The following is a 13,986-nucleotide window of genomic DNA, read 5'->3' as shown; positions in this document are numbered from 1 at the left end:
TATGATTGTATGTACAAGGGGGTGCATGGTACCTCTCTTTATATAGGGGAGATGATATGGGCACGTATCTAGTTCTAGTCGGTTACAATAGAAGAGTCATAGTCCTATTATAGAATCTAGCTTTGTTGGTAAGCCTGACTAAGTTGATCTTGCATAGCTTGGAGTCCACGTTACCTTGCCTCGCGTCCTCCAATAGATCGTGGGGCAGCCCAGGGGCCCAGTCGAGCAGTGGACCCTATAGGGAATCCCCTAGGACCCTGGTCCGTCAATAACTTAATAATTAATAATCTCTTGTATATATTTGATCAAAGTTAAAAATATTTAACTTCTTGAAAAGTGGAAATGAGTAGACTGAGGAAGTATATATCCTATGAATAAAATAATATACTTCATCTGTTCCAAAATAAATACACATCCCGCTTCTCGAGGAGTCATTTTTTTTAAATTTAACTAAAAATATAGAAAATAGTATCAACAATTGTATTTTTAAATATTTTATTATGAAATTATACTTTATGCTCAATTTAATGATAGCTACTCTATATTATACATAAGAAATATTAGTATAATTTGTATAAATTTGATCAATTTTTTTAAAAAAGTTTATTCTTTGGGAAGTGACATGTGCACTTATTTTTGGAACGAGTAATATATAAGGAGATCCCAAGGTCAGTGAAATTTTTGTTTTTACAAAATGCAAAGCTTACATTCTCAACCCCGGCGTGCCTCCCCCGAACCGACCGTCCGCACCACATCCCACGGTCACTCGGGCGTGAGCGGCGGGCGGTCTCGTTCTTCTTCCCTGCTGCTGTCTGTCTGTCTGTGTGTGTGGCCGACTGGCCGCTGCTCCTATCCGCAGCCACGCGCGCGGTCGCCCGAAGCGCACAGCGCTTTCCTGGCGCTAGCCAAGCGGCTTGCCTCCTTGCAAGTTGCTACTGCTACCCTCTTCTAGCCTACTAGTGCTACCGACGAGACGTCGACGGCGACTTGGTCCAACACTGCCCACCCCGTCAATTCCCACCAAAAACTAACCGCCTGGCCTTTCAGGGGAACGGACCCGGCCGACGAGCCACGCCGACGCTAGGGTTTGGTTTCACCGGCCATGGACCTGCCCCCGGGCGCCGCCCGCCGCACCACCTACTCCCTCCTCCCCCAGTTCCCCGACGCCGCCGCCGCGCCCGCGCCCGTCCCCGCCAACGTCCTGCAGCGCCAGTCCAGCGGCAGCAGCTACGGCGCCGGCAGCTCTATCTCCACCTCGAGCGACTACCCATTCCACCTCCAGCCCCCCGCCTCGGCCGCGGGGGTAGCGCCGCCCGGATCGGCAGCGGCGCCGCCCGGGGCGGCTGGCTCGCCCTGCAAGAGCTGGGCGCAGCAGGCCGAGGAGACCTACCAGCTGCAGCTCGCGCTCGCGCTCCGCCTCTGCGCCGACGCTGCCTGCGCCGCCGACCCGGGCTTCCTCGACCCAGGCGATTCAGGAAGCGGGAGGGGCAGCGGTAACGGGAGGGCCTTCCCGCTCGCGCAGCCCGCGCCCTCTGCGGAGTCGCTCTCGCATCGCTTCTGGGTCAGCACTCTCAGCATACCTTCCCTTCCTCTATGCTCTCTCTCTCTCTCTCTCTCTCGTGTCATTTCGGGAAACGGCTGCTCGCGATTTATGAGAAATCCAGATGTCAGAATGCTGCAACATGGTCACAAACAGTGCTGAACAAACCATTAATTAATCTGTAAACAAAAGCCTTAGGTTCAGTTGCTTGACTCGGTACTTGGTAGATCATACTGCAGTTCATGCTTACCAAATCTTATGTTTGGATTGCAGCTGAACTCATGTGAAATGAAATCATACAGTATGTCAGTGTATCAAACACCACCAAAGATACATTTATATATGTGCAATTGGAATTCTATGTACTACCTATCGAGACAAATCTTATTGTTGTATTGGTGTTCTTTGCAGCTCGTCTTGGATTTCTTTTTCATGCTTGCTTCCTAATGCTTTTTCAGGTAAATGGTTCGCTATCATACAACAGCACAATACCAGATGGATTTTACTTGATTCATGGGATGGACCCCTTCGTATGGTCACTATGCACTGATGTACAGGAAGAGAACCGCATACCCTCCATGGAATCGCTCAAGTCTGTCCGTCCTGATGATTCTTCCATTCAAGCCATTCTTATCGATCGAAGAACTGATTTTGAATTAGGTATGTTGGAGAGTTATGCTTCCAGCATCCTTTCCAGTTCTGCTGATGCCAAAGATGTGGTAATCCAACTGGCCAAACTCATATCTTCAAGAATGGGGTGAGGGTTGTATCAATAAGCTCCTATACTCCTTTTGATTTGGTCTGATTCATGTGGTTTCTGAAACTTCTTTTTATATATAATATATAATTTTTTGTTTGTCGTCAAGGGGTACAACTTCCAATGAAGAAAACTTGCTTCAACGATGGAAAGAGTGCATTGAGGCCATCAAGTCAAGTACAGGATCTGTTGTGCTTCATCTTGGAAAGCTCCCTATTGGTCTCTGCAAGCACCGCTCCTTGCTATTTAAAGTATGTTTTCTGTTTTAAGTTGCTTTCCTGATTGTTCATCTTGTGGAAGTATGTTAATACAGTGACAACTACAACCAAAATGTTAGTAAAGAGCTCTATCTGAGCGCTGTCACATGTATGCTTGTGACTGTAACTATATTTTATTTCAGAAATTAATAACTTAGTTTCCATTTAAGTTATTCTTTTTTTGCAACCTTGGATCTTTACTGACGTTACACTTGTATTGTATATGCTGCAGGTGTTAGCAGATAAAGTCAGTATTCCTTGTAGAGTTGTCAAGGGATGTAAATATTGTAAATCTGATGATGCCTCCTCCTGCCTTGTACGCTTTGGGCTTGAAAGGTATTTTGCCTCTGAAGATCTCGGAGTAGAACCCTTTAATGCATGAATCTTGAACCATTTTGCAGATATTACTGCTTCTCCATTAATCGCTGTTTTGAAAACTTATGGACAAGGATGACTCATTCTCATGTGCATCTGGAATATTTGTTTTATCTACCTGTTATTTTGATAACATTGATTGGTTGACTTAATTTACCTTGTGTTTTGTGCTCTTAACTCTTGTTAACTTCACTTGGCAGGGAATTCTTGGTTGATTTAATTGGGGATCCAGGCCAACTTACTGATCCTGATTCCTTTGTCAATGGTCCCTACTCACTATCAGTATCCTCACCTCTCCATCCCCCAAAATTTAGGTCATTGGAGATAACTTCAAATTTTGGCTCGGTAGCCAAGCAATGCTTCTCAGATTGCCATTCCTTGAATCTCTTGTTCAGTGATTCTTCCACAGGTTGTTAGTTTCTGAATGTCTTAACTTGTTTCCTCATGTGTCAACAGGGCATTATTACTTATATTGGTGTTTGTCTACTAAGCAGTTGCTATAGGCTAAGGATGGATTCTTCATCAAGGATGTTTTTATCTGTCAGGAGTGTGACATAGACTGTACCATACATTTTTCAGGTGTTGCTAATAGCACTGTAGTTTCTCTGGACCATCCTTATTCTAAGAAGCATGTTGCTGGGGATGATGTTATGAACAGCTGGGTGCCGGGAAAAGGTAAATCATGCTAATGCTAGGCTTTGGAAATATACCACCCCTTTTTGTTCTGAGTCGTTAAATATGGGGTTCGATGTTATACTATGCTACATGGACACATTATCACGAAACAGATTATGCACCCCAAGATATCCTTTTTGCTCATGTACTGGGAAATCACATAATTAACTGTAGCCCGTACATCTCACCTATATAACTGCATGGTTGTCTGAAGTTACTATATATATTTTTTCACTATATGTATGTTCTGATGATGTAGGGCAAGCAGTAATGAAGCCAGATATTATGGTGCCAGAAGCTCCTCGGGAGGTTTTGCCACTTATTACTTCCTCCAATATGAAGCTTGACAAAAAGAAAGAATTGGTGACTACGCAGTTGTGGAATACAGTCAGTGATCTGTCACTTGCTGCGGATGATTTGATCATTCCATGGAATGAGTTGGTTTTAAAGGAGAAGATTGGTGCAGGTACTCGAAAGTTCAGCCTTTTCTAGTCCGGCAGAAAATAATAGCATTTTTTTCTTAATAGGACTATTCTTTCCATTGTGTTAGCAATCTTAGTATTTAATCAGATTTGAATCATGCTGAGCAATTTGCCTGTTAGATCTAATCCTATCAAAGGAACAATTTTCTGAATCCATTTTCTTTCCAGGTTCTTTCGGAACAGTTCATCGTGCTGATTGGCATGGATCTGTAAGCTTTTGCGTTCTCTATTTATCAATAACCTGTAACTGGCAACTGTAAAAAGGATTGCTGCTTTTGCTTCTTTGTTTGATCGACTTCGCTCTATTATTCTGTCGTGGGCACACTTTGCTGTGAAGATGTAGGTATGTTAAACTAGAGGGGTCGAGGAATGGAAAGTAGATTCCTTTCTTTCTTGCTTGATCCAGTCTATTACATAGTCGACCCTTATGGATGAACCCTTCTATATATGGGTTTAACTAAGTTGGACTTATAATTAAAAAATCAGATTGACTTAATTGGACTCGTTCCCTTCCCTAAAATCAAGCTGGACTTCTTTTCCTAATCCAGCCAACTACTACTACTCATTGTGTGCAAACTCATCTATCACTAAACAGAGTCCACAAAAAATTTGTAGCAAACTCCATAACACTACATTCTTTTATCTAAGCCTTTCTTTTGTCTCAGTTCATCTATTATTCTGTTTGTCCTCTGAGCGGGTCCTCTGTTCCGGGTGATCTTGGGCTCAATATTAAAATCAATTCTATATTGTCACAGGATGTTGCAGTCAAAATACTTATGGAGCAGGATTTTCACCCAGAGCGTTTCAGGGAATTTATGAGAGAGGTCTGTTGAATAATTTTTGCATGGGTTTCATGGGAATCTTTTGAATAATTTATGGCAGGGCACAATATTTGCCTTATGGCAGTACTCTTCTGTATCTACATCATGCTTATGCCTTTATGGAGAATTCTTGTTCAAAGTAGTTGCCTTATAAATATTTTTCTTAATGTGGTAGGTTGCAATCATGAAAAGTCTGAGACATCCAAATATTGTCCTATTCATGGGTGCTGTTACTGAACCACCAAACCTATCTATAGTTACAGAATACTTGTCTAGGTATGGAAGTTCCTTCCAGTTATACCTTTGTTTGTCTTCATTATATGATACCATAATAGTTTACCAGCTTGGCTACTTCTAACAAGTGATGCTCTTCTTTCATTGCAGGGGCAGTTTGTATAAATTTTTGCACAGGAGTGGTGCAAAGGAAGTTCTAGATGAAAGACGCCGATTAAACATGGCATTTGACGTGGTATTGTGACCACCTGTTTCCTCCACAGCTTTACCTCATGTTATGGAATTAAAGCAATACAATGTTACTATCTGAGCCCTCTGTGCTGGCTTTACAGGCCAAAGGAATGAATTACCTGCATCGACGCAGCCCTCCTATTGTTCATCGTGATCTGAAGTCTCCAAATCTTCTAGTTGACAAGAAGTATACTGTCAAAGTATGGTAAATGAACCTCATATCTTATTACATTTAAGCAAACAAAATTGCATTTCCATGCTATCTGCCATGTTTTTTTTCTCAAACTACGCAAGAGAGCTGCGTGTCATTTCATTAAGGTAGAAAAAAATACACGAGTCTGGTTAGACCCTACTTGAGTACAAGAACACCACAAACACACACCCACTTAACTAAAACAGGCGCGCCACAAAAATATATCGAAGTCGACCAGAGCCTGCCCTATACCCTCAAGGTCGGCTCCCTGACCTAAGAGTTCCTGGGTTTTCTTGCTCTAGCACTACACCAAAGATTGCCCTCAGCGCTGACAGCCCTAAGAACCTCCTGGATGCTTGGCGTGGCATTTTCAAACACATGAGTTACGGTGCTTCCGTACCTCCCCCAGGCTACCAAAATTATCAGGGAATTGAGAGACCCTTCTGTTCGTCCTTAGGGCACTGGTGATTTTGCCCTCCACCATTTAGAGAAACGAGATGTTGTAGGTTCTGGCGATAGAGAACTGAGACCCAAATATTAGAAGATTCGAGCCCATATTTGACGAGTGAATACACAACCGACCAGGATATGGTGAAGTCTCCTCAGCTTGATTACACAGAGGGCAAGCCTCGGGACGGGGCAATCACCTCTTCGCAAGGCGATCAACCGTCCAACACTGATTTTGGAAAACCAACCAGATAAAAAATTTGCAAAGGGAAGGTGCCCAGATTTTCTTAATTCTTCTTCAAGGGCCAAACCTGACGGTTCCCACACAGAAGGTGTTATAGTGGGGAACGTTTATCAGCGGTGCAAGGCGAGACGTGGCTGAGGAGTGGGCCGCGCCAAGCCACGCCAGTGCGCGGTCACCAGCTAGGGCGCGCCAACCTCGTCGCCGCCAGGAGTTTGTTAGCCGATCCATTTGATTTGGAAAGAGATTTATCTTTATTGATTATTCCTTAAAGTTAGCTATGAGTTTGTTAGGATTGTGGTATAAGTATGGAACATTGTTGCTTAATGAAGATTAGCCAGAGATTGAGTTGATCTCTTTCGCTCTTTGGCGTTACTACTCTCTGTCGCTCCCTCTCGTTGTTGTCATAGTCCAGGCGCCGAGCACGGCGTCGCCAGTCCGCCGCCTGGCATTCAAGCCTAGGCTAACCATTTCCCACTCCTATTCCCTACGCAACAACCCATGCTTCAACAATCTGGTATCAATGTCAGGTGCTGGAGCTTCCGCTGCCGCCGCCGTGCCTACCTCCCCACCACCTCCGCCGTGCCACCGGTGTTGCCATTTGCCCCTGTGCTCACCACCTCTGCCATCATCACCACCGCGCCGCTCGCCGTGTCGTAGCCCACGCTCACCGCGGTGCCTGCCGACACCCTCAACGCGCTCACCGCGGCCATCTACGGCTTGTAGCGCCAGATGGGGGACCTCGCGCAACAACGCGTGGCTACCGTTGAGAGCCGCCGATCACCTCCGTGCCACCACTCCTTTCGCTCGGGTTACCATGATATGGCGGTATTCCGCCGCTGCCGACCTCGGGCTCCATCATCTCCGAGGTGCTCACCTCCCAGCCGGTGTTCCCAACACTGCCGTCGGTCACTCACCCGGTGCCACCCTCCACCGCCGTGTCCAGCCCGCCGGTGCCGCCATCCCTACCCGTGCCCATCTCACCCAAATCAACTTCCCTCATTCGCCTTCACCCGTACCCTCATTCTTCGTGAACATCCCGAACCCACCGCCATCGGCCGCGATGCACATGTCGCCACCCCTGCCCCACGATCCACCGGAAGCCGCGGCCGCCGACGTTCCACGCTACCACAAGCTGTCCTTCCCGACATATGACGGCAAGGAGGATCCCTTGGGCTGGCTCAATCGCTGCGAGCATTTCTTCCGCGCCCAGCTCACTCGTGAGGCCGACAAAGTGTGGCTCACATCGTTCCTTGTCACCGGCACCGCTCAGCAGTGGTACTACATGCTCGAACGCGACGCCGGCGTGCCGTCGTGGGATGAGTTCAAGCAGCTGTGCCACCAGCGCTTTGGGCTGCCACTCAGCACCAACCACCTGGCAGACTTGGCGCGTCTGCCGTTCACCTTGTCCGTGGAGGCCTACCTGGATGCGTTCTAGGCCTAGATGGCGCATGCCGGCCGACTCTCGCCGTATCAGCAGGCACAACTGTTCACCGGCGGCTTGTCGGACCACATCTGGATCGACGTCGAGCTCCATGATCCACAAGATTTGCAGCGGGCCATGTGGCTAGCGCGCGCGTATGAGCGCCGTAATGTGGCGCCCCTCGCCCTGCCGGCCCCACCAACCAAGCCGGCTCATCGCGTCCCCAGTGCCCTACCCGCGGCGCCATCGGCTACTGGGACCCAAGGGACGTTGCAGTCTTCCTCCTCGGTGCCCCCTCCTTGACCCTTCAGCGCCTGACACTGGAGGAGATGACCGACCGCCACTACAATTGCCACGAGCCATATGTTCGCGGCCACAAGTGTTCCACGCTCTTCTACCTCGAGGTCTCAGACTACATCGTTGAGGAACCGGAGGAGCCCGCGGAAGATGCTGCCATTGAGCCAACGTTGTTCGACCCCAAAACCCCGATGATCTCGCTCCATGCCATTGCGGGGATTCGCACGGAGGACATCATGTAGCTCTACGTGACCATCGGCAACAAGCAGTTCGTGGCGCTCCTGGATCCGGGGTCCACCCACAACTTCGTTCGAGGGGACGTCGCTCGCCGCGTTGGCGTCATCGTGGCCAACGGTGATCGCGTCGCGTGCCGTGGCATCGCCCGCGACGTCGGCATCCGCATCGCCAATGAGATCTCCATCGACTGCTACTCCATCCTGATCGACACCTATGACATGGTCCTTGGAGTCACATTCCTTCGCACACTGGGGCCGATCCTATGGGACTTTGATGATCTATGTATGGCCTTGTGGCGTGAGGGTCGCCGAGTCTTCTAGCGCGGCATCGGCTCCACTCGCCATGACGTGCAGTCCACGCTTCGTCTCAACGTCATTCGCAACAATGAGCCGGCCATGCTCAAGCGGCTCCTTCACTCCTTCGACGACGTCTTCGCATCGCCGCAGGGGTTACCGCCTGCGCGGCTGTGCGATCACCGGATTCATCTGCTCCCCAACACAGCTCCGGTGGTGGTGTGGCCCTATCGTTATCCCTAGTTACAGAAGGACGAATTGGAGACCCAATGTGCCGCGATGCTTGACCAAGGCATTATTCGCCCAAGCACGTTGACGTTCTCCGCACCGGTGCTCCTCGTCAAGAAGCACGACGGCTCGTGGCAGTTCTACGTGGATTACCGTGCCCTAAATCAGCAGACGGTCAAGGAAAAGTTTCCCATACCCATCGTCGAAGAGCTGCTCGACGAGCTCCATGGCGCGCACTTCTTCACGAAGCTCGACCTACGCTCGGGCTATCACCAAGTGTGGATGCACGCCGACAACGTTGAAAAGATGGCGTTTCACACCCATGAAGGTCACTTCGAGTTCCCGGTTATGCCCTTCAGGCTCATGAACGCGCCGGCCACCTTACAAAGCTTGATGAACTCCGTTCTCCGGCCGTTCCTACGTAAGTTTGTCTTCGTGTTTTTTGATGATATTCTCATCTACAGCCCCTCTTGGTCATCGCATCTCCAACACATCAACGCGGTCCTCACCGCCCTACGCGAGCACCAACTACGGCTCAAGCGCTCTAAGTGCTCCTTCACGCAGCCGTCTGTCGCGTACCTCGGCCATGTGATCTCAGCCGAGGGGGTTGCCATGGACCGCGACAAGGTCGAGGTCGTCGCCACTTGGCCCCAGCCGCGCTTCGTGCGGGGGCTCCGCGGCTTCCTCGGGCTGGCGGGGTAGTACCGCCGGTTCATTCAAGACTATGGTGCCATCGCCGCGCCCCTCACACAGCTGCTCAAGAAGGAAGGGTTCCTCTGGACCCTCGAAGAGACCACGACGTTCGACACCCTCAAACGCGCGCTCTCCACCGCCCCCGTCCTCCAGCTACCGGATTTCGCCAACTCCTTCACGGTGGACTGCGATGCGTCGGGCTCGGGCTTCGGTGCGGTGCTGCATCAAGGCGATGGCGCCCTTGCCTTCTTCAGTTGTCCTTTCACGGGTCGACATCTCAAGCTCGCCGCGTACGAACCCGAGCTGATTGGGCTCGTCCAGGCGGTTCGCCATTGGCGTCCCTACCTCTGGGGCAGACACTTCACCGTCCGGACAGACCACTATGCGCTCAAGTTCATGTTGGATCAACGCTTGTCCATTGTTCCTCAACATCAGTGAGTAAACTCTTTGGATACGACTTCACTGTTGAGTACCGACTGGGGCGTCTCAACACGATTGCGGATGCTCTATCGTGGTGCGGCGACGACGATGTGCACCTCGCCACGCTCTCGGGCCCATCCTTCCACTTCTTCAATGATCTTCGTCGGGAGCTCGCGGACGACGACGCCCTGTGTGCCTTTCGCAACACCGTGGTGGCCGAGCGCGGCGTGCCATGGCGCGTGGTCGACGGCCTTGTTCTGCGGGGGAACTGTGTCTTCATCCCCGCCAACTCGGCATCCCTGCCCGTCGTGCTCCAATTAGCACACGCCGCTGGCCACGAAGGCATTCAGAAGACCCTACAACGCCTCCGCCACGACTTCGTCCTCGACCATGACTGTCGACTCGTGTGCGAGTTCGTGCGCTCGTGTACGACGTGCCAGCGCAACAAAATAGAGGCGCTGCACCCGGCTGGCCTTCTCTAACCACTCGAGGTCCCGTCGCAGGTCTAGATAGACATCGCCATGGACTTAATTGACGGTGGTTGATCGGTTCTCCAAGCATGCTCACTTCATCGCCTTGAGTCACCCCTACACGGCAACCACAATGGCGAAGGCGTTCTTCGAAGCCATTGTCCGACTGCATGGGTTCCCAAGCTCCATTGTGAGCGATAGGGATCCGGTGTTCACTGGCCATGTTTGGCGCGACATCTTTAAACTCGTCGGTGTCAAGCTCCGGATGAGCACGGCCTTCCATCCTCAAACGGATGGCCAATCCGAGGTTGTCAACAAGACGATCGCCATGTATTTGAGGTGCATCACCGGGGACCGGCCGCGCGCATGGCTGAATTGGCTCCCCTGGGCCGAATATTGCTACAATACCTTGTATCACTTGGTGCTCCTGGGCGACGCCGTTCGAGGTGGTCTATGGGCATCCGCTGCCCGCCCTGCTCCCTTACACTTGCAGGGACGGCCCGCACTGAGACAGTGGACACACTCTTGAAGGACCGTGACGCCTTCCTAGCCAATGTTCTTGATCGTTTATTGCAGGCTCAAGAGTACGCCAAGAAGTACTACGACGGTCACCACAGGCCCCTGGAGTTCGCCGTCAATGACTGGTGTGGCTGCCCATGGTATTCAGTGATCATGGTTTTTAGTAAACATATTCATGGGAAGTATTTGCCAGAGATGCTTAGTTCCCTAACCAAACGCAAAAATACTATGCTCTTGACATAGCATGTGGGTTCCCAGTTGTGGCATTCTTCCTTATAGAAGACACATATTAAAAGATCTTGTTAATCTAATATTTCCTTGACTCACCTTTTTCTTTTAGTTTCCATGTTATCATTTACTCGTAATTGTTTGTCTGATCACAATGTGATATTAAGGTATCCATTTGGCTAAACATTTTACGTTTTAACTTCTCTTAGGTATGTGACTTTGGCCTTTCAAGACTGAAAGCTAACACTTTCCTGTCTTCCAAGTCTTTGGCTGGAACTGTAAGAGCCTCTTCACTTTTCTAAAGTTCCCCTTTCACTGAAATTTGCCTTGTATAATCCTATCTTTTAAATATCAGCCTGAATGGATGGCACCTGAAGTGCTTCGAGATGAACCATCCAATGAGAAATCTGATGTCTACAGTTTCGGTGTAATCCTATGGGAACTAATGACACTGCAACAACCATGGTGTAACCTGAATCCTGCCCAGGTAACTTCATTATCCGGTAGCAGCATTGATGAAGCAACACAAGCGCTCATGGAGATTATCAAATGCATTGAGAACACATTTTCTGCTCATCGACAAACAACATACACATGAAGTGATGCATACCATTACTGTATTTATCCTCAGTTTTTTGTATGGCTATATGCTATTATGCAGGTGGTTGCTGCTGTAGGTTTCAAAGGAAGAAGACTTGAAATCCCAAAAGATCTGAATCCTCTAGTAGCCGCATTAATTGAATCTTGCTGGGCCACGTATGTATTGTTGTTCCACCTATATACCCCTTTCAGCTTTATTTCTCTGAATTTAATCACAAGGACCTGGGCCTAACTATAGGAATGCTATGCCTTCTGTAGTGAACCTTGGCGAAGACCCTCATTTGCAAATATTATGGACACTTTGAAACCATTAATTAATAAGGTTCCAGCACAGTTGATTCGTTCGGATTCGTAGCCTATTGTATACAGGTACAGGAAGATGTATTTTACTGAGTGGTCCTGATAACATCAACATGAGGAGTGTTCTAATACTGACCTGCTATAATTGAATAATCCTTGGATGGTATTACTTCATTCTGATAATGCAATTCTCCTCATAAACTTTCAAATGAAGTGTACCTGGCAACTTCTTTCCATGCTAGGTATGCTGCCATTTTCAGAGAACTCTGTTTCCCATCAACATTTTCAAGTATTTATGTATCGTTGAATGTGAGGTTTACTTAAATATTTGAAACAATGTTTAACTCAGGTAAATACAAAATCAAACACATATTAACTTTTTCAACTATTACGATGCTAATATCAAACGCAGACTATGCTAGCTGTAGTTCCTTAGTGTCCATTTTGTCTTGTGTTAATTTTTACATGTTTTCTTGCAACCTATGTTGTATAGAAGGTTAAGGACTGAGTTAAAACATATTGGTTAGAAGTTTGAAACCACTTTGTTCATTTATATGTATCAGATCTCAGCCGAGGGGGTTGCCATGGACCGCGACAAGGTCGAGGTCGTCGCCACTTGGCCCCAGCCGCGCTTCGTGCGGGGGCTCCGCGGCTTCCTCGGGCTGGCGGGGGGTAGTACCGCCGGTTCATTCAAGACTATGGTGCCATCGCCGCGCCCCTCACACAGCTGCTCAAGAAGGAAGGGTTCCTCTGGACCCTCGAAGAGACCACGACGTTCGACACCCTCAAACGCGCGCTCTCCACCGCCCCCGTCCTCCAGCTACCGGATTTCGCCAACTCCTTCACGGTGGACTGCGATGCGTCGGGCTCGGGCTTCGGTGCGGTGCTGCATCAAGGCGATGGCGCCCTTGCCTTCTTCAGTTGTCCTTTCACGGGTCGACATCTCAAGCTCGCCGCGTACGAACCCGAGCTGATTGGGCTCGTCCAGGCGGTTCGCCATTGGCGTCCCTACCTCTGGGGCAGACACTTCACCGTCCGGACAGACCACTATGCGCTCAAGTTCATGTTGGATCAACGCTTGTCCATTGTTCCTCAACATCAGTGAGTAAACTCTTTGGATACGACTTCACTGTTGAGTACCGACTGGGGCGTCTCAACACGATTGCGGATGCTCTATCGTGGTGCGGCGACGACGATGTGCACCTCGCCACGCTCTCGGGCCCATCCTTCCACTTCTTCAATGATCTTCGTCGGGAGCTCGCGGACGACGACGCCCTGTGTGCCTTTCGCAACACCGTGGTGGCCGAGCGCGGCGTGCCATGGCGCGTGGTCGACGGCCTTGTTCTGCGGGGGAACTGTGTCTTCATCCCCGCCAACTCGGCATCCCTGCCCGTCGTGCTCCAATTAGCACACGCCGCTGGCCACGAAGGCATTCAGAAGACCCTACAACGCCTCCGCCACGACTTCGTCCTCGACCATGACTGTCGACTCGTGTGCGAGTTCGTGCGCTCGTGTACGACGGTGCCAGCGCAACAAAATAGAGGCGCTGCACCCGGCTGGCCTTCTCTAACCACTCGAGGTCCCGTCGCAGGTCTAGATAGACATCGCCATGGACTTAATTGACGGTGGTTGATCGGTTCTCCAAGCATGCTCACTTCATCGCCTTGAGTCACCCCTACACGGCAACCACAATGGCGAAGGCGTTCTTCGAAGCCATTGTCCGACTGCATGGGTTCCCAAGCTCCATTGTGAGCGATAGGGATCCGGTGTTCACTGGCCATGTTTGGCGCGACATCTTTAAACTCGTCGGTGTCAAGCTCCGGATGAGCACGGCCTTCCATCCTCAAACGGATGGCCAATCCGAGGTTGTCAACAAGACGATCGCCATGTATTTGAGGTGCATCACCGGGGGACCGGCCGCGCGCATGGCTGAATTGGCTCCCCTGGGCCGAATATTGCTACAATACCTTGTATCACTTGGTGCTCTGGGCGACGCCGTTCGAGGTGGTCTATGGGCATCCGCTG

At 49.7% G+C, this 13,986-nt stretch overlaps 1 protein-coding gene across 2 annotated transcripts; it reads left to right on the top strand.

Annotated features, from left to right (window-relative positions):
* Positions 1 to 916: 916 nt before the first annotated feature.
* On the top strand, positions 917 to 12,501 carry LOC136541738 (serine/threonine-protein kinase CTR1-like). 2 transcript variants are annotated; one of them, XM_066533800.1, is made up of 16 exons: positions 919 to 1,561; positions 1,999 to 2,297; positions 2,407 to 2,548; positions 2,787 to 2,890; positions 3,130 to 3,338; positions 3,509 to 3,604; positions 3,864 to 4,070; positions 4,255 to 4,295; positions 4,842 to 4,910; positions 5,083 to 5,183; positions 5,292 to 5,376; positions 5,474 to 5,572; positions 11,271 to 11,339; positions 11,417 to 11,548; positions 11,723 to 11,817; positions 11,920 to 12,501. In XM_066533800.1, exons 1-16 carry the CDS (start codon positions 1,103 to 1,105, stop codon positions 12,014 to 12,016), a joined length of 2,304 nt encoding a protein of 767 aa, XP_066389897.1. In that variant the 5' UTR covers positions 919 to 1,102; the 3' UTR covers positions 12,017 to 12,501. The 2 variants fall into 2 exon arrangements, with proteins under 2 accessions (XP_066389898.1, XP_066389897.1); XM_066533801.1 differs by lacking the exons at positions 11,723 to 11,817; positions 11,920 to 12,501 and having other exon boundaries at positions 917 to 1,561; positions 5,474 to 5,577.
* The last annotated feature ends 1,485 nt before the right edge of the window (positions 12,502 to 13,986 follow it).

Source organism: Miscanthus floridulus, chromosome 3, assembly GCF_019320115.1.
Source record: "Miscanthus floridulus cultivar M001 chromosome 3, ASM1932011v1, whole genome shotgun sequence".
NCBI lineage: Eukaryota > Viridiplantae > Streptophyta > Magnoliopsida > Poales > Poaceae > Miscanthus > Miscanthus floridulus.
This window is presented reverse-complemented; position numbering and strand designations above follow the sequence as displayed.